Source organism: Balaenoptera borealis, assembly GCF_965194805.1.
Source record: "Balaenoptera borealis genome assembly, chromosome: 1".
NCBI classification, from domain to species: Eukaryota; Metazoa; Chordata; class Mammalia; order Artiodactyla; family Balaenopteridae; genus Balaenoptera; species Balaenoptera borealis.
Genome location: NC_138860.1, coordinates 136,720,336 through 136,740,115, shown reverse-complemented (window position 1 = coordinate 136,740,115; position 19,780 = coordinate 136,720,336). Strand labels below are relative to the sequence as shown.

General features: G+C 34.7%; 1 protein-coding gene and 1 long non-coding RNA gene across 9 annotated transcripts in view; one reads left to right on the top strand and one right to left on the bottom strand.

Moving 5' to 3' along the window:
- DNAI4 (dynein axonemal intermediate chain 4) overlaps positions 1 to 19,780 on the bottom strand; it is a gene marked incomplete at its 5' end in the record, with an annotated part of 132,838 nt that overhangs the window by 29,477 nt on the left and 83,581 nt on the right. For 7 of the 8 annotated variants that reach the window (XM_082356766.1, XM_082356765.1, XM_082356764.1 and 4 more), the window contains 5 exons: positions 3,685 to 3,806; positions 4,102 to 4,259; positions 6,020 to 6,171; positions 7,428 to 7,514; positions 11,546 to 11,754. In XM_082356766.1, coding sequence (XP_082212892.1) covers positions 3,685 to 3,806; positions 4,102 to 4,259; positions 6,020 to 6,171; positions 7,428 to 7,514; positions 11,546 to 11,754 — 728 coding nt within the window. The remainder of the gene's footprint in view (positions 1 to 3,684; positions 3,807 to 4,101; positions 4,260 to 6,019; positions 6,172 to 7,427; positions 7,515 to 11,545; positions 11,755 to 19,780) is intronic. The other variant, XM_082356767.1, reaches the window with a different exon arrangement.
- Positions 7,529 to 9,651, top strand: LOC309613474. The gene is made up of 2 exons (XR_014235752.1): positions 7,529 to 8,617; positions 9,424 to 9,651. It is a non-coding gene; the product is annotated as an uncharacterized lncRNA (long non-coding RNA).

Genomic DNA, 19,780 nt, shown 5'->3' with positions numbered 1-19,780 from the left:
AAAATATCTAGGAATAAACCTACCTAAGGAGACAAAAGACCTGTATGAAGAAAATTATAACACACTGATGAAAGAAATTAAAGATGATACAAATATATGGAGAGATATACCATGTTCTTGGATTGGAAGAATCAACATTGTGAAAATGACTATACTACCCAAAGCAATCTACAGGTTCAATGCAATCCCTTTCAAACTACCAATGGCATTTTTCACAGAACTAGAACAAAAAATTTCACAATTTGTATGGAAACACAAAAGACCCCGAACAGCCAAAGCAATGTTGAGAAAGCAAAACGGAGCTTGAGGAATCAGGCTCCCTGACTTCAGACTATACTACAAAGCTACAGTAATCAAGACAGTATGGTACTGGCACAAAAACAGAAATACAGATCAATGGAACAGGATAGAAAGCCCAGAGATAAACCCAGGCACAGATGTTCACCTTATTTTTGATAAAGGAGGCTAGAAGAGTAAAGACAGCCTCTTCAATATGTGGTGCTGGGAAAACTGGAGAGCTACATGTAAAAGAATGAAATTAGAACACTCCCTAACACCATACACAAAAATAAACTCAAAATGGATTAAAGACCTAAATGTGAGGCCAGACACTATCAGGAAAACATAGGCAGAACACTCTATGACATAAATCACAGCAAGATCCTTTTTGACCCACCTCCTAGAGAAATGGAAATAAAAACAAAAATAAACAAATGGGACCTAATGAAACTTAAAAGTTTTTGCACAGCAAAGGAAACCATAAACAAGACAAAAAGACAACCCTCAGAATGGGAGAAAATATTTGCAAATGAAGCAACTGACAAAGGATTAACCTCCAAATTTACAAGCAGCTCATGCAGCTCAGTATCAAAAAAACAAATAACCCAATCCAAAAATGGGCAGAAGACCTAAATAGTCATTTCTCCAAAGAAGATATACAGATTGCCAACAAACACATGAAAGAATGCTCAACATCATGAATCATTAGAGAAATGGAAATCAAAACTACAATGAGATATCATCTCACACTGGTCAGAATGGCCATCATCAAAAAATCTACAAACAATAAATGCTGGAGAGGGTGTGGAGAAAAGGGAACACTCTTGCACTGTTGGTGGGAATGTAAATTGATACAGTCACTATGGAGAACAGTATGGAGGTTCGTTAAAAACTAAAAATAGTACTACCATACGACCCAGCAATCCCACTACTGGGCATATACCCTGAGAAAACCATAATTCAAAAAGAGTCATGTACCAAAATGTTCATAGCAGTTCCATTTACAATACCCAGGACATGGAAGCAAACTAAGTGTCCATCAACAGATGAACGGATAAAGAAGATGTGGCACATATATACAATGGAATATTACTCAGCCATAAAAAAGAAACGAAATTGAGTTATTTGTAGTGAGGTGGATGGACCTAGAGTCTGTCTTATAGAGTGAAGTAAGTCAGAAAGAGAAAAACAAATACCGTATGCTAATACATATATATGGAATCTAAAAAAAAAGATGGTCATGAAGAACCTAGGGGCAAGACGGGAATAAAGACGCAGACCTACTAGAGAATGGACTTGAGGATACGGGGAGGGGGAAGGGTAAGCTGGGACAAAGTGAGAGAGTGTCATAGACATATATACACTATCAAATGTAAAATAGATAGCTAGTGGGAAGCAGCCGCATAGCACAGGGAGATCAGCTCCATGCTTTGTGACCAACTAGAGGGGTGGGATAGGGAGGGTGGGAGGGAGGGAGATGAAAGAGGGAAGAAATATGGGGATATCTGTATATGTATAACTGATTCACTTTGTTATAAAGCAGAAAGTAACACACCATTGTAAAGCAATTATACTCCAATAAAGACGTTAAAAACTTTTTAAAATAAATAAATAAAAATGGTGTAAACATCACAATGAAAAGGCTGAGATTGTAAGATTGGATAAAAAAGCAAGACAACTATATGCTGCCTATAAGAAACATACCAAGTATAAAGACACAAATAGGTTAAATGTAAAAGGATGGGAAATGATAAACCATGCTAATACTAGTTAAAAGAAAGCTGGACTAGCTACATTAATATCAGACTAAATAGATTTCAGAATAAAGAATGTTACCAGTTATAAATAAGGCCATTTTATAATGATAAGGGAGTTGCTTAATCGAGAGAACATGACAATCCTAAACACTTATGCACTTAAAACAAAGCTTCAAGATACATAAAGCAAAAACTGATAGAATTTCAAGGAAAAAAAGAAAAATTCACCGTTATTGTCAGAGACTTCAATCTCTTTCTCTCAATGACTGATGGAAGAAATCAGCAGAAAATCAGCAAGGATGTAGCAAACTTGAACAACACCATCAACCCACTTAAATTGATTGACATTCGCAGAACATTCCACCCAACAGTAGCAGAATATACACTTTTCTCAAGTGCATAGGGAACATTTACAAGTAAAAATCACATTCTGGGCTTTAAAACAAATTTCAATAAATTCAAAAAGATTCAGTTTATAAAAAGTTTGTTCTTTGATCATGATAGGATTGAATTAGAAATCAACAGCAAGATCCTTGGAAAAGCCCCAAATATTTGGAAACTAAATAACATGCTTCTAAATAACCCATCAATCAAATAAGAAATCAAAGGAGCACTATTGATGTTTTGGGCCAGCTAGTTCTTTGTTCAGGTCAGGGGAGGACAGTGGTTGTCTTGTGCCTTGTAGTGTATTTAGTGGCATCCCTGGCCTCTGCCTACTAGATGCCAATAGCACTCCTCCCCACATCCCACCTCCCACAGCTGCAGCAACCAAAAATATCTCAAGACATTGTGAAATGTCCCTGATGGGACAGGGAGCACTCCTCTCCCTGCCCACATTGAGAACCACTGCTCTAGAGTCAAGGTGAAAATTAGATTACAGGAATTTGAGAATGAAGGCAGTTAGAATATGACTGCAGTAGTAAAAATGAAATGTAATAAAGGTCTGAACCACATTAGCAGTAGTGGGCTTGGACTAGAAGGAGTGAGACAATCTTACTTAAATATCATTTGGGGAATAGGGTAGAAGAGAGTCAGAGCTCAAGTTTTGGCTTGCATAAGTAGGTGGATGATGGTTCACTAAAGAGATAATCATATTACATATCACGGAAAGTATATAGGATATGTTTTTTTGCAAGTCTGTCATAGTGGCTGAATTTCTGATTCCAAAGAACCTCTGGATAAAAAGAATTAGGAAAGTAGAACTTTACTAAGAGTGCTCTGATTTGACTTTGGTCTTGATAAGCATGATCTTAAGTGGTCTTCCTGATCCCCAGAATCATGAGTCACCACTCACATCGAGATATGGAGGACTATATAGTGGATTTGGTTTCTGTAAGTATGATAGAGCAGCAGAGCACCAAAGAGGGGCAAGGAGGGGCATTTAAGTTAAACATGGAGCTGTAAAGATAGTTCCATAGTTGCTCAGAAATACAGACCTTTCCTCCAGAAAGCAGAAAAAGGACAGCCAACTGGAATGTGCCATTCTACCTTAGGCTGACACCTATGATACCTATGTGTGTTATTTTTTTATTTACAAGGCGCAATATTTATTAACATGCTGACATTTTGTCTTGATTTATATCTTAATACACTTCAATTATCAGAAGTTGTTATATGCAATAGCAAATAACAGATTGAAATAATTTACCTTGGGGTGAAAAGCAAAACACATTCCAGGAGCCTGTCGAGATATCAAAGCTTCACCTTTCTTTTCTTTTTCCCCTCCTTTTTTGCTGCTGCTAGCAGTAGTTCTCCTCAAACGCATCAAATCTTTATTTAAAGAAACAATACATATATTATTTACCACAGGAAATAGTAATGTAGATATAATATGTCCCTTCTGCAAATAATATGATTTCTGCCATCCTTTGCAGGTCATTAGGTTAAAATTAGCAAATACCAGAGCTAGATGCTTAGAAAAACAATGACCAAGCCCAGTTTTTTTTCTTATTTAGCCAAACCTAAATTTGTCACCTCTTATACATAGTTCACTAGGAATTTTTAATTCAGCACATAACAAGAGAAAGATAATTTGGTGTCTGTGTGTGTATTTATTTATTTTTACCATGACAGTCCAGTCCTTTCCGTATAACCCATTTGGAGATCCTTCCATCTGCTGATATAGAAACTAGTATTTCTCTTTTGTCATCACCTGCTGTCCCTCGATCTTGTTCTATCCACTGTAGTTGCCATACAGGTCCCAAATGTTTTTGAGGTGATTCGCTAGAACAGGGAAAAGCATGAAATATAAAATAGTTATAATAATTTTAAAATTCTTGGAGTATAAGCGACTTGGAGTATAAGTGATAAGGACAGCTCCCTAGAGCATCATGACCTACTTATGGAATGATGCTTTTATTGTTCAAAACTGGACTTTTATTTTAAATATTTTGAAAAACAGGAAAAATAATCACTTTGCTAATATTCACTGGTGTTTTTCTCATTTCTTACAAAAGGAAAAATTATTGCCTTTAGTTATATTAGCTATCATATCAGGGATACAAAAGCAAACATTTTCTTTCTTTTTAGAATCTACTTCTCTTACCCTATTCATTTGCTTTTCCCTAGTTGTGTAAATTTAATTTATTTTAGACACATTGAATATAATTATCTCCATCTTTATAAGGATATTTTTCATAGCTTAAATGAATAAGTCATTTAAGTCTTATTCAAGTAAATAGTTACCTCACCCTTCTTCCTATGTTTCAGGATTGCCCACTGGCTTGATTCTCTCTAGGGCTGAGACTTAAAAGTTTTATGATGAATTATAATCACTTTTCAGATTACTGGCTGCTTTCCTTTCAGATTAATGGGTTGCTTTGTTCCTAGTACTGACTCCCTTGGTTTTTTATGCAAACTCTCCAAATCAGTAGTTCTGAATTTTTTAAAGTCTATATATCTTTGATTATTTGGTAAAAGTTATGGACCCTCTTCCCAGAAACAAGCACAAAGGCTCACGCTTACAAAACTATGCAAATAATTTCAAAATTAAGCTAAAGAATACCTGCTTTAATGCCTATTTCCAGTTCTTGCGAAGTTTATTCAAACACTAATATAAATATACCACCTCATTTTTGCTCCACTGGTATCTGGTTTATTATAAAAACCTAAGATATCTTCAAATATCTTTAACATTTTATTTTCTCAATATGTCTCATTCATTCATTCTTAATCAAACACTTACTGTAATCCTGTTATATGCCTGATATTATGTGACATACTGAGGATACAAAGGTAAGGAAGACATAATCCTTGCCCTCAGAGCTTACAGCCTCCTCAGGGAGATATATATGTAAATAATTTATACAAAGCACAATAAAGGCTACAATAAAGGTATGTGTCGTATGCACAAAAGAAAAGAATGGGCAGGTTTCCTGGAAGAGGTGACACGGAAGCAATAAAGGATACAGACTTTCATTTATAAGGTGAATAAGTTCTGGAAATCTAATGTACAGCATGGTGATTATAGTTAATAATACTGTATTGCATACTTGAGATTTGCTAAGGGAGTAGATCTTAAGTGTCCTCACCACTCACACAAAAAATGGCAATTATGTGAGGTTATGTTTGTGTTAATTAATTTGACTGTGGTAATCATTTCACAATGTATACATATATTAAATCGCCACACTGTATGCCTTTAAAAATTATGTCATACAATCTAAATATATACAATTTTTATTTGTCATTTATACCTCAATAAAGCTGGAGATATTTAAAATTTTTGAAAAGAATAAGCATAAACCGTCAAGCCAAAGGAAGTTTGTTGGTGAGGAGGCGGAGAGGATGATAAGGAGATATTAGGGCAGAGCATTCCAGCTGGAGAGACATTATGAGGAATTATTAAATGCTTGAAAGATAATGGTATTACTCTCAATAACAATATAAACATTCACTCAAAACTAAATAACATTATAGTAATTTTTTCCTTCTCCCTAAAAAAAGCACATGTTTTATGTTTATCTAATTCTTGGGATTCTCACCTACTATCCAGAACTGGAACGTTACTGTTGCTCTGTACGTTATAAATTGCAATAGTGCCATTGTGATAGCCAACTGCTAAAAGGTTAGGTGCTCCAATTGAAAAATCCACAGCAGTAACGCCGCATGGACTCTGATAAGTACGTTCTGGCCACTGAATAAAAAAAAATTATATTACATTTTAACCTTGGTTTTGTAGACCACAGTAAGGTAGGGTATGATGGTGGCTGAAGACTAGGCTGGTGGCAGTGGGGATGTGAGGAGAGTTAGTCTGCATTCAGTTACTCATTTCTTCCTAACTGCCTGTATACATGAGACTAAAACTTCAATTGGCCATTTCCTTTATTTTGATGAATCCTCAGAGCTCAGTAGTTTTAAGAAATACAGCACTTGGTTTCTACAGTAATTATCATTTTGGGTAATCCTCCAGCAGGATTTGTATGATCATCACAAGTCACCGTTCTAAAGATATAAATAATGGACACCAAATAAATTATCCTGCGTATATTCCTATCCTCCAGTATCTGTTTCAGATGCTTGTATTATCTAATCATTCTAAACAAGGATAGAGGAAGCTCCAAAACTCTCTAAGTTACTCTTTTCTACAACTCTGTCAAGAGTTTTATTGTTTTGTTTTGTTTTAATGTCTAATCCAACTCCTTTCTGGTTTCTAACAACCTACATGGAAAAGAAGATAACCTGCTGATGATGAATCCTATGTCAACCCTTCCACACGTTTAAAATTGCTTCTTCCTTTCTTTTAGGCTATATACACCCAGCTACCTAACAGATGGGGGATTATTTATAAAAACTCTAATCATTTTTATATGCTCTTCTGATCCTTTTCTAAGTTTTCCACTTTACATTTCAGTTGTGACTTAAAACTAAAGCTGTAAAGTAACAGGTTGACTAGGGCTGTTTAACAAAAAAACATAACTGATTCTTGTTCATTCTCTTTGAAAAATTCATGGCAGTAAGAGAGTTATATTAATCTATTTTCTATCTATCAAGGATAGCAGAAATATATTTTATAAAGTGATAAGGAGTTATTTATATATTGAGAAACAACCCAGTAGTAAATGAAACTCAATTTTTAAAGAATTTTTATTTGCAAATATATTCTTCTTTATAACAGGCAGTGATAAACAATAATGGTTCAGCCCTAGATCATCATATCTAACAGCACATAGTAGATGTTCAATAAGTATTTATTAAATGAATTTACCTTATCCTATAAAGTGTAAGAACAAATTTTAATTGTTTTATTGTTATAGATTTAAACCAAAGAAAGTAAAGTCTTGCTTGGTAAAACTTTGAGTTTGTTTAATGATCACATAAAACTAACTACTTTATGAGAATTATGTGAACATTTAATTAAATAAAAATAGGTCTTATTCCTGTTTTAGTTACCATGGGATTCTTTATTGACCAGCAGCAAGCCAATCCTCTTTTTTGCTCCTTAAATCCAAAGTGCCCATAGCCAACAGCCAAAAGGTCCTAAAAAACAGAAAAATTAAAAATAAGAGAAGACAGCATAAAAATATCAGCAAATGTATAAAGATGCATATTAATGAACTGTGTTAAAATAGTGATGACATTTCAATTGAGGTTAAAAAATACCAATATACCAACTATTTTCACTCTACATTTCCATCTTCCTAAGCAAAATAATAGTAAAAATAATCACATTTTTAGGCTGAAGAATAAACACTCAAAAAAAACCAATTGCTAACAAGCTATTTTACATATTGAGATAATCTTCAAAAATTGTATTATTACATTATAGTGTCTTATGGGTTTTTAATAATGATCTAATAATTTCAAATGTAAAATAAAAGACATTTATTTTTAAAGGGAGGTGCCATGGACTGAATTGTGTCTCCTCCCCTAAAAGTGATATGCTGAAGTCCTAACCCCTAATAACATGTGATTATGTTTGGAAATAGGGCACTTAGGAGGTAATTAAGGTTAAATGAAGTCATAAGGGTGGGGTCCTAATCTGATAGGATTGGGTTCCTTACAAAAAGAGGGAGAGACACAAGAGCTCTTTCTCTCCACCATGCAAGAATACAGCCAAGCCAGGAAGAAAGCCTTCCCCAGGAGCCAAATTCATCTGGCACCGTTGTCCTGGGCTTCCCAGCCTCCAGAACTGTAAGAAATAAATTTCTGTTGTATAAGCCATCCAGTCTATGGTATTTTCTTATGGCAGCTCCAGCTGATTAATACAGCAGGTCATTTCCAGAAGTGCTTATACAGATGACCCTTGAACAACACAGGTTTGAACTGTGCAGGTCCACTTATACGTGGATTTTTTTAAATAAATACATTGAAAAATTTTTTAGAGATTTGAGATAATTTGAAAATTTCACAAACTGAATAACCTAGAAATATCAAAAAAATTAAGAAGATTTGTCATGAATGCATAAAATATATGTAGATAGTAGTCTATCCTTATATAGGCATAAGTGATATTCAATATAAAATTAATAATATGTGAGTTTTCTTACTGTTTTATAGCTTTGCTTTCAAAGAACTACATTACCATACAGTATGCCTCATTCTCATAATTGGAGAAACTGTGTATCAGCCTATCATCACAGGTAAGTAGGGTTTTTTTAATGTAACAGTGTTTCCAATACTGTATTATGAATATGACTGTAATACCGTACGTCATAAAAACTTTATAATAATTCACTCATTAGTTTATAGGCTAGGCTATCCTGAAGCAATCATATCAATTACACTAGGCTACCATAAAGCAATCATATTGCTGCTTCTTCATTATCAATGCATAAATCATTATACCTGTAAATAAATACGAATTTATTTTTCACATGATATTTTCATTTTTGATGTCTGGTGTTAGTAATACATGTAACATCAACAGTGTTTTATATCATATAAGACAGTATTAATGCAGGTACTGACAGAGTATTCATCTGTTAAACAGATGACATAAGCTTAACAGTATTGATAAATACAGTACTATAAATGTATTTTCTCTGATGATTTCCTTAATAACATTTTCTTTTCTCTAGCTTACTTTATTGTAAGAATACAGTATATAACACATATCACACACAAGATATGTGTTAATTGACTATGTTATTGGCAAGGCTTCCAGTCAACAGTAGGCATTAGTAGTTAAGTTTTGGGGGAGTCAAAAGTTATACTTGGATTTTCATGTGCATGGGGGGTTGGCATCCCAACCCCCTTGTTGTTCAAGATCAACTCTAAAAGTATGTATGGACAAAAGTTTAATGATTGACCAAACCCTGCCTCTTCTCTGTGATCAGAAATATTACAAACACAGTCCTGTGTCTCCACAATTCCCTCTGCCTTAAAATACTCTTCACCACTACCCTTTTTATCTTGACATTGACAAACTCCTATTCATCTCTTCTAGACTCAGCATAGGCGTCACTTCCTCTAAGAAGCATTCACAAGCCTCTCTTATGTGTTCCCACAGCATTATTTATTTTCTTCATGAAAGCACACAGGAAAGTATTATATGGTCAGTGTCTATGTGTGACTAAATTACTACTGTATTTCCAGTGCTTTAACAGAGTTCCTGGCACAGAGTTAATGTTCAATAAATATTTGTAGAATGAATTAATAAATATGGTAGATGGCATCTGTCGTATATTTTTTAGCTTCATTCAAAATTAATCTTATTCTCAATAGCAATAATAATGTTTAAATGCTAGTATATCCAGTTTCTTAAAATGATTCATCTGTCCTTATTACATAGTTATTATTGATTTATTAAATTTCACTTATCTACAAGATGTTCCCAAATAGTTTTATAAAGACAAATCCATACTAAAAGTATTTTATTTTATTCAAAAATAATATACATAATTTAAGAATTGTGCAATTTAGGTTTCAATAAAAATGATTTTTTTAGGTTTTTTTAGCATTAATTTTTTTATTGAGGTATAATTGACATACATTATATTAGTTTCATGTGTACAACATGATTCAATATTTTTATATATCGTGAAATGATCACCACAAAAATCTAGTTAATATGCATCACTATACATAGTTACAGAATTTTTTTCTTGTGATGAGAACTTTTAAGATCTACTGTCTTAGCAACTTTCAAATATGCAATGCAGTATTATTAACTATAGTCACCATGTTGCACATTACAGCATGACTTATTTATTTTATAACTGTAAGTTTGTACCTTTTGACTCCATTCACCCATTTAATAGCCATAACAACTATCATGTTTGCGCACAGTACCTTATAAGGTGTAGCAATAAAATATTAAGGCTAATTCTTAAAACATGGATAATACAAGACAGTTTAAACAAATTAGTTTTGACCGTTTTAAAAATACACCAGGGCTTCCCTGGTGGTGCAGTGGTTGAGAATCTGCCTGCCAATGCAGGGGACACGGGTTCGAGCCCTGGTCTGGGAGGATCCCACATGCCGTGGAGCAACTGGGCCCGTGAGCCACAGCTGCTGAGCCTGTGCGTCTGGAGCCTGTGCTCCGCAACAGGAGGGGCCGCGATAGTGAGAGGCCCACGCACCACGATGAAGAGTGGCCCCCGCTCGCCGCAACTAGCGAAAGCCCTCGCACAGAAACGAAGACCCAACACATCCAAAAATAAATTAATTAATTTAAAAAAAAAACTCCATTAAAAAAAAAATACACCAAATATTTATTCCAAAGATACTGCCATTACACAAAAGATTTTTGAAATTACTAGTGGAGAATCATGTCTTCAGAATGAGTTTATAAACCTCAGGAAAAAATAAGTCTCATTACTCTATAATCATCTCTTTTTGACAAGCAAACATACCATTCTCCCGCTTGATGATTCATGTAATTTTCCTCAGGATGATTCTTAGCAGTGCAGTAGTTAAAAGCAAGAACTCTGGAGCCAGATGTCTGGGTTTGAATTGTTTCACTTACTGGTTATATAACTTTGGGCAAGTTATTTATCCTTTCTGTGCTTCAGTTTCCTCATCAACATAATGAGGAAAATAGTAGCGTTGTGATAATACAAGTAAAACATTTACAATAGTGCCTGGTACATAGTAGGTGCTGTTTAAGTATTTGCTGCTATTAGTAGTAACAGCATTTTAAGGAATCTCAAAATTATTTTGCACATGTTCAGGGTCACTGGATTAAGTATATACTTCCAAATATGATTACTTTAAAGAGAATACAAATTTGGGCACATGAGTTTGGTACCATGTTAAACTAAATAAATATATATTATCTTCTTGTTCACTTAATATCTCATATGGATTCAGAGAATGCCATGTCCCAAGTACATCTCCTAAAATAAAAATGGTGACATTTTCATATTAAAGGAGAAAAACATCATTCTGTAACTGTTTGCATTTTCCCCTTTTAAAAACATGAACTTGTTTTTAGAGGAATTTTAAAACTAGGGGTTATGTCAATTTAAATCCCTTGCCTAATAGCTGAGAAAAAAAAGTTTTCATTAGTACTTGACAAGTGCCCTTAAATGCTAGAGACAGAATTACTAAAATGTTTGATAACTTACTGGATTTGTTTTATTCCAGGCAAGGCTGCTCACATTAAGGCCTTTGGTTAAGTCACAGGAAAAGGACCAAAGTCGTTCCAAATTGGCTGGTATTGTTGATTGTTCTGATCCTATTTCTATTTCTTCTTCCTCTTCCTTCTTAGCCTCTTCTTCTACCTCTTCAAGTTTTTCACCTACTAAAAAGTCTTCAGGTTCTTCAGGTTCTGGTTCTAAAATTAAGTCAAATAAAAAGAAGATCATTGTGCTCTATACCTACAGGAATCTACCAAAGTCTCCAAAGAGCATCTCTATCTACCACTGACACTTCAGCCATCATTGGATCTGCTGGGTCATATGGCCCAAGGGACTGGGTACCCTGAATAGCTGCCTGAACCTGTTGCAGAATCTTCTGTCGTTCTAGGCCCCACTCAAAGCTATTGGCTTTTCAGACCACTCAGTAAAAGGACCAGAGGACTCATCCAAATGAGGAATATGTTGCCTTTAAAATGCAAAGAGGTCCACTAGGCATTGTGTCTCTTTTTTTTTTGGTTGAAGGGGAACCAGATGCAACAATGTATCCTTCACCTTAGAAGGTATATCTTGACATATTCCATGCCACTGGATCCTTGGAAATTTCACTGAGGTGGAAGGCCCCTGAAATTTTGTCAGATTTATTTCTCACCTTCTGACATGCAAATGTCTTACCAGATAAGTCTACTTCCTGTTCACTAGGTCCAATCAGCACAATACCATCAATGTAATGGACCAGTGTGATGTCCTGCTGAAGGGAAAGCTCCCTGCAGACTAAATTATGACATGAAGCAGAACTGTGAAGGTGTACTGCTGACCTGACCGGGTGAAAGCAAATAGCTTCTGGTGGTTTTACCAACAGGTATTGAGGGTGAAAAAAACATTTGTCATATCAATAGCTATACACCAGGTACCATGAGATGTGTTAATTTGCTCAGGCAGTGAAACCCCATCTGAAACAACAGCTGCAATTGGAGTCACCACGTGGTTAAGCTTACAATAATCCACTGTTTTTCTCTAAGATCCATGTGTTTTCTATGTAAGCTAAACAGATGAGTTGAATGGTGAGAGTCAACATTCCTGCCTATTTCAAGTCCTTGGTGGTAGCATTAATCTCTGAAATCCCTCCAGAAAGGTGGTATTGCTATGATGTGCTATTTTCATAGGTATAGGCAGCTCTAGTGGCTTCCACTTCGCCTTCTCCTCCCATATTAGCCCTCACTCCACAGGTCAAGAATCACATGTGGGGATTCTGCCAGTTTCTGAATATTTCTATTTCAAGTATACATTCTGGAACAGGGGAAATAACTACAGGATGATTCAGTGGACCCACTGTGAGATGAACCTGATCTAAAATTCTGTAGATCACCTGACTTTTACAAGTCCTTACTGTGACTAGTAGACCCCAGTGATGTTTTGGGTCTCCCAGAGCTAGTGTGAACTCAGCCACTGTTCAGTAATCCCTGAAATTTCTGATTATTTCCTTATCCGCAATGCACAGTCACCCTAGTAAAAGGCTATAGATCCCTATGGGGAAAGCTGGGATAAATATTAACAGTATACATTCTTGGCAGTGTAGCATGATACATTCTCAAAGGGACCCAGTCTCCCCTTCATTCAAGAAGTTCTGGTTCTATAAACTGGCTCAAGAATAGGAATAGGTTAAGGGGCTGTGACTTTGTTTTTTAGTGTTTCAAGTTAGAAACACTTGACCTAGAACTCTACTGCTTACACAGATTAAGAATTTACAAGAAGACTGTCTGTTATGGGCTGAATCATTTCTCCCCAAAATCCATATATTGAAGCCCTAAGAATGTAGTACCTCAGAATGTAATAGTATTTTGAGACAAGGGCTTTAAAGAGGTGATTAAGGTAAAATTAGGCTATTAGTGTGGGTCCCAATCCAATATGATTGGTATCCTTATAAGAAGAGGAAATTTAGACACACCAAGAGAGACAAGGGATGCACACACACAGAGAAAAGACCGTGTAAAGAGGCAGCAAGAGGGTGGCCATCTACAAGCCAAGGAGAGAGGCCTCAGAGGAAACCAACGTTGCTAGCACCTGGATCTTGGACTTCCTGCCCCCAGAACTGTGAGGAAGTAAATTTCTGTTGTTTAAGCCACTCAGCTTGTGGTATTTTGTTATGGCAGTCCTAGCAAACTAATACACCACCTACCTATGTCTCTTCTAAGGACATCATAATCAACTAGCCAGTGCCCTGGGTCTCTGCAAGTCAGACTATTCTCATTACTGCTTTGTCCCCATTATGGTAACCATGCCTACATTTCCTCTGGTGATTAAATGCTGCCCTTTAGCCCCCTCACCCTCAGGATCCAATTATCATTACTATATTTAAGGCCCCAGTTCAGAGGCAGCAGCTCTCACTATAACTTCTGACCTACAGAAGAGTGACCACAGAGCTCTTCAAGGATGTCGGGGCTGGCCCTCACAAGTTTATTTCTCACAATTGTGGTGAAAGGTATGTTATCTGGACCCTCCTGGAGTGACCAGGCAGGTCACCATGATAAGTCTGCTCTAACGTTAGAACGTCCCTACGCCTTTGGATACCTTTCTTTAGAGTACACCAAGACAGTTCTGACACTTCAGCTCCACTTAGTAAAGGCCACATTTTGGTCCATTATCAGCCAACCAAAAAACAAATTCTTAAAGCCATCTCTAATCCTTAAACTACAACACTGTACCCAGAATCTCCGCTCAGCGGAACCATATTAACTTTGACCTGATCTGACTTTATAGTCCTTCCATCATTATCCTATACCCTTAATACCCATTTCCACCTATATTCCTCAGATCTCTGCCTGTATAAATTAGCAAACTCAGCAATTGATTCTCCAAGAAGTTATAACAAACCAAAATGTGTATGTACCTAACAACTTCAAAATACATGAAACAAATAAACAATCAAAACCAATAGCTCTGAAAGGAGACATAAATACACAATTATAATTGGAGATTTCAACACTCCTCTCTCAATAACTGGTAGAACAAGTAGGCAGAAAATCAGATGACCTGAACATCACTATCAACCAACTTGACCTAACCAACATTTACAGAACATTCTATTCAAAAACACCAGAATATATGTTCTTCTCAAGTACCATAGCACATTCTTTAAGATGGACCATATTATGGACCATAAAACAACTTTAGATCACAATGGAATTAAATTAGAAATAAGAGAAAGATAGCTAGAAAATTCCAAAACATCTGTATATTAACACATTCATAACAACACATGGGTCAATGAAGTCTCAAGAGAAATTTTAAAATATATTTTAATGAACTGAAAATACAACATATCAAATCTTATGAGATTCAGCTAAAGTACTGCTTAGAAAGCATATATGAGAAAAGAAGAAAGTTAAATTTGTATCTCACATGTGATCCACCCATTCCACTCCTAGGTACTGACCCAAGAAAAATGAATGCAAATGCCCATACAAAGACTTGTATACCAATATTTTTACCAACTTTATTTGTAATGGCCCCAGACTAGAAACAAATATCAATCAACAGGTGAAAGGATAAACATAGTATAGGATATTCATACAATGGAATACTAGTCAGTAATAAAAAAGAGTGAACAATTGATACATGCAACAACATGAGTGAATCTGAAATAATAATTTTGATTTTAATAATTTTGCTGAGGAAAAGAAGCTAGATAAAAAAGAGTACATAATGTACATTTATATAAAATTCTAGAAAATGCAAACTACTAATCTGTATAAGGATGTAAAGCAAATCAGTGGTTTCTTAAGGATAGGGGAGGGGCAAAGAGGAACAAGAAGGAAGGATTATAAAAGACATGAAAAAAACATTTGAGATATACATATATATAATTATATATAATTGTACATATTCATTGATTGTGGTGATATATCAAAGCTTTTGAATTGTATGCCTTAAGCATTGGCAGTTTATTGTCACTTATACTTCAATAAAGCTGTTAAAAAATAACCGTGGTATATCACTCTTTAAATGAACACCAGATAATATAAATACCACAGCATTTTTTAATTGTGAAAAAAATTACAATCATTGACATGCATAGGTTTTAGCTGTACAGTTTGATGAGTTTTGATAAATATACACACTGATGTAACCAACAATCCAATCAAGATGCAGAATATATCCATCAAGCAAAAAAGTTTTCTCATGCTACTTTCCAGTCAAACCTAATCTACCATAGGCAGGCACTGGTTTAATTTCTAAAACCTTGGAGTAGTTTTGTAGGTTATAGCATATCACGAAAATGGGCCCATTGGTATGCATTCTTTTGTGTCTGAATTCTTTCACTTAACAATGTTTTTGAATCCATCAAGGTTATTATGTATATAAGTAGTGCACTCATTTTTATTGCTGAGTAGTGCTCCAGCATTTGTTTAAGCATTGACCCACTGATGGATACCTGGGATTTTTCCAGTTTGGGGTTATTATGAATAAAGCTGTAATGAGCATTCTTATATAACTCTTTTTTGTGGATATATTTTTTTCTCTTGGGTAAATATCCAGGAAAAGGATTATTGGGTCATTGGATGGATCTGTGTTTAACATTTTAAGAAACTTCCTAGCAGACTTCTGGGTTGTACAATTTTATACTCCCACAGCAATATATGAAAAACCCAAGCTGCTCCATGATTTTGCTAACACTTGGTTTTGTCAGTCTTTTTAATTTTAGCCATTCTGGCTAGTGTATTGATTTTAACTTGCATTTCCGTGATGACTATGTTTAGTACATTTTCAGGTGTCTATTTGTTGGGTGAAGTTCCTGTTCAAACCTTTTGTCTATTTTTTTTAAACATCTTTATTAGAGTATAATTGCTTTACAATCTTTTGTCTATTTTTCATTAGGCTGTTTTTCTTCTTTTTATTGGGCTGTAAATGTCCATTACATATTCAAAACTTAAGTCTTTAGTCAGATGTATGTATTGCAAACATATTTTTCTAGCCTGTTGCCTTGTATTTTTTTCTTAACAGTGCTATTCAAAGAGCAGGCGTTTTAACTATTGCAAAGTCTTATTAATTTTTTTCCTTTATGCCTTGGGATTTTTGTGTATTAAGTATCTTTTCTTACGCTAAGATCACAAATAATTTTTCTTTTATCTTCTTCTAGAACTTTATAGTTTTAATTTTTACATTTAAATCTATGGCCCATTCTGAGTTAATTTATACATATGATATGAGGTGAGGGTTGATGTTCATTTTTCTGCCCATATGGATATCGAATTGTTTCAGCACCATTTTAAAAAGATCAGCCTTTCTCTATTGAATCACCTTGGCATGTTTGTTAAAAATCAATTGACCATATAGGCCTGTGTTTCTTTCTGGACTCACTACTCTGTTTCAGTCATCTATATGTCTATCCTTAGACAAATACCACACTGCCTTGATTACTGTAGCTTTATAGTCACTTGTAATCTGGTGGGGTAAGTCCTTCAACTTTATTCTTCTGTTTCAAAATTGACTTAGTTATTCTAGGTCCTTTGCTTTGCCATATAAAATATAGAATTATATTGTCAATTAATTATCTTTAAAGAAATTTAAAATGGTGAGAAATGTCTCTTACTTTTACTCACGTTGTCGAATTCTAGCATTCTCCATTTCTTTGTTTAGATTCTGGTTTCTGTTATTATTTTCCATCAGCCTGAAGAACCTCCTTTAACATTTTTTACAGTGCTGGTCTGTTAGCAATGAATTCTCTCAGCTTTTGTTTGTCTGAACATGTTTTTATTTCACCTTGATTTTTGAAGGATATTTTCTCTAGATATAGAATTTTTTAGCACAGTAAAAATGTCATTGCATTGTCTTCTGGCTTCTGTTAAGAAATAAGGGCATTATTAGCTTTCTTCCCTAAATGTAACGTGTTTTTTCTGGCAACTTTTAACGTTTTTTTTTGACATATTACTTATAATGTGCCTCAATGTGGTTTTCATTGTGTTTATCTTGCTTGGGTTTCATTGAGCTTCTTATAATCGTTGGTTTAAAGATTTTTTTCAAGTATGGAAAATTTCTAGCAACTCTTTCTTCAAATGTTTTTCTGCTTTTCCTCCTCTTTATTCTAGTACTACAATTCCAATTACATGCATATTAAATCACATGATCTTGTGACACAGGTCACTGAGGCTCTTTTTTTTTTTTTGGCCTTGTTTATCTCCATACTCCCGTTTGGAATGTTCCTCTTGCTTGTCTTTGAGTTCACTGACCTTCTTCAGTTTTTAGTATTCTGTTAAACCCAAACAGTAAATTTTTGATTTCATGTATTATGTATTTCAGCTCTAGTAGTTCTATTTGGTCCTATATGTAGCTTTCATTACTTTTCTCATTGTATTCTTATTTTCTTTAAATCCTTAAGCATATTTTTATAGCTTTTTCTTTAATAAACTTTATTTTTTAGAGTAGTTTTAGGTTCACAGCAAAAATGAACTCAAAGTGCAGAGTTCCCAAATACTCACACACAGATATATGCACAGCCTCTTCCAGATCAGCATCCTGCAGCACTAGTACATTTGTTACAATCAGTGAACCCATACTGACAAATCATTATCCCCCAAAGTCCATAGTTTACATTAGGATTCACTCTTGGTGTTGTACATTCTATGGGTTTGGATGAGTGTACAATAACATGTACCCACCATTATGTATCCTGCAGAATAGTTTCATCACTCTAAAAATCTTATGTGCTCTGCTTATTCATTTCTCCCAACCCTCTAATCCCTGGAAACCCCTGATTTTTTTTACTGTCTCCATACTTTTGCCCTTTCCAGAATGTCATACAGTTGTAATCAGACTATGTAGCCTTTTCAGATTGGCTTCTTTCACTTAGTAACATGCATTTAGGTTTTCTCCATGTCTGTTCATGGCTCGATAACTAATTTCTTTTTAGTGCTGATTAATATTCTATTGTCTGGATATACTGCAGTTTATTCATCCATTCACCTACTGAAGAACATCTTGTTTGCCTTCAAGTTTTGGCAATTATGAATAAAGCTGCTATAAACATCTGCATGCAGATTTCTGTGTGGATATAAGTATTCAACTCCTTTGGGTAAATACCAAGGAGTGCAGTTATGGACCGTATGGTTACAGCATGTTTAGTTTTGTAAGAAACTGCCAAACTATCTTCCAAAGTGGCTGAACCATTGTGCATTCCCACCAACACTGAATGAGAATTCTTGTTGCTCCACATCTTTGCTAGCATTTGGTAGTATCAATGTTTTGGATTTTAGCTATTCAATAGTTTTGTGGTGGTATCTCATTGATGTTTTAATTGGAAGTTCCTTAATATATAATGTTGAGTATCTTCTTATATGCTTATTTGCCCTCTGTATATCTCTTTGGTGAGGTATCTGCTAGGTCTTTTGCCCATTTTTTAAAATTATGTTGTTTGTTTCCTTATTGTTGAGTTTTAAGAGATATTTGTGTATATCGGATGAGTCCTTTACCAGATATGTCTTTTGCAAATATTTCCTTCAGTCTGTGACTTGACTTCTCATTCTATTGACAATGTCTTTCATAGGGCATAAGTTTTTTTGTTTTTTTAAAATTATTTTTTATTGAAGTATAGTTGCTGTACAATATTATATAAGTTAAATGTGTACAATATAGTGATTCATAATTTTTAAAGATTATACTCCACTTACAATAATTATAAAAATTGACTATATTCCATGTGTTGTACAATATATTCTTGTAGCTTATTCTATACCTAATAGTTTGTACCTCTTAATCCCCTACACGGCCCCTCCTACCTTCCCTCTCCTCACTGGTAACCACTAGTTTGTTCTCTATATCTGTAAGTTTGCTTCTTCTTTTGTTATATTCACTAGTTTTTTGTATTTTTAGATTCCACATATAAGTGATACACAGTACATGTCTTTCTCTGTCTGACTTATTTCACTTAGCATAATGCCCTCCAAATCCATCCATTTTGCTGCAAATGGTAAATTTTCATTTTTATTTTTGGCTGAGTAGTATTCCATTGTAAATATATACCATATTTTCTTTATCCATTTATCTGTTGATGGACACTTAGGTTGGTTCCATATCTTGGCAATTGTAAATAATGCTGCTATGAACATTGGGGTACATGTACCTTTTAGAATTAGTGTTTTGGGTTTTTTTGGCTATATATCCAGGAGTGAAATTTCTGGGTCAATATCAATATGGTATAAGTTTTTAATTATAATGAAGTCTGGTTTA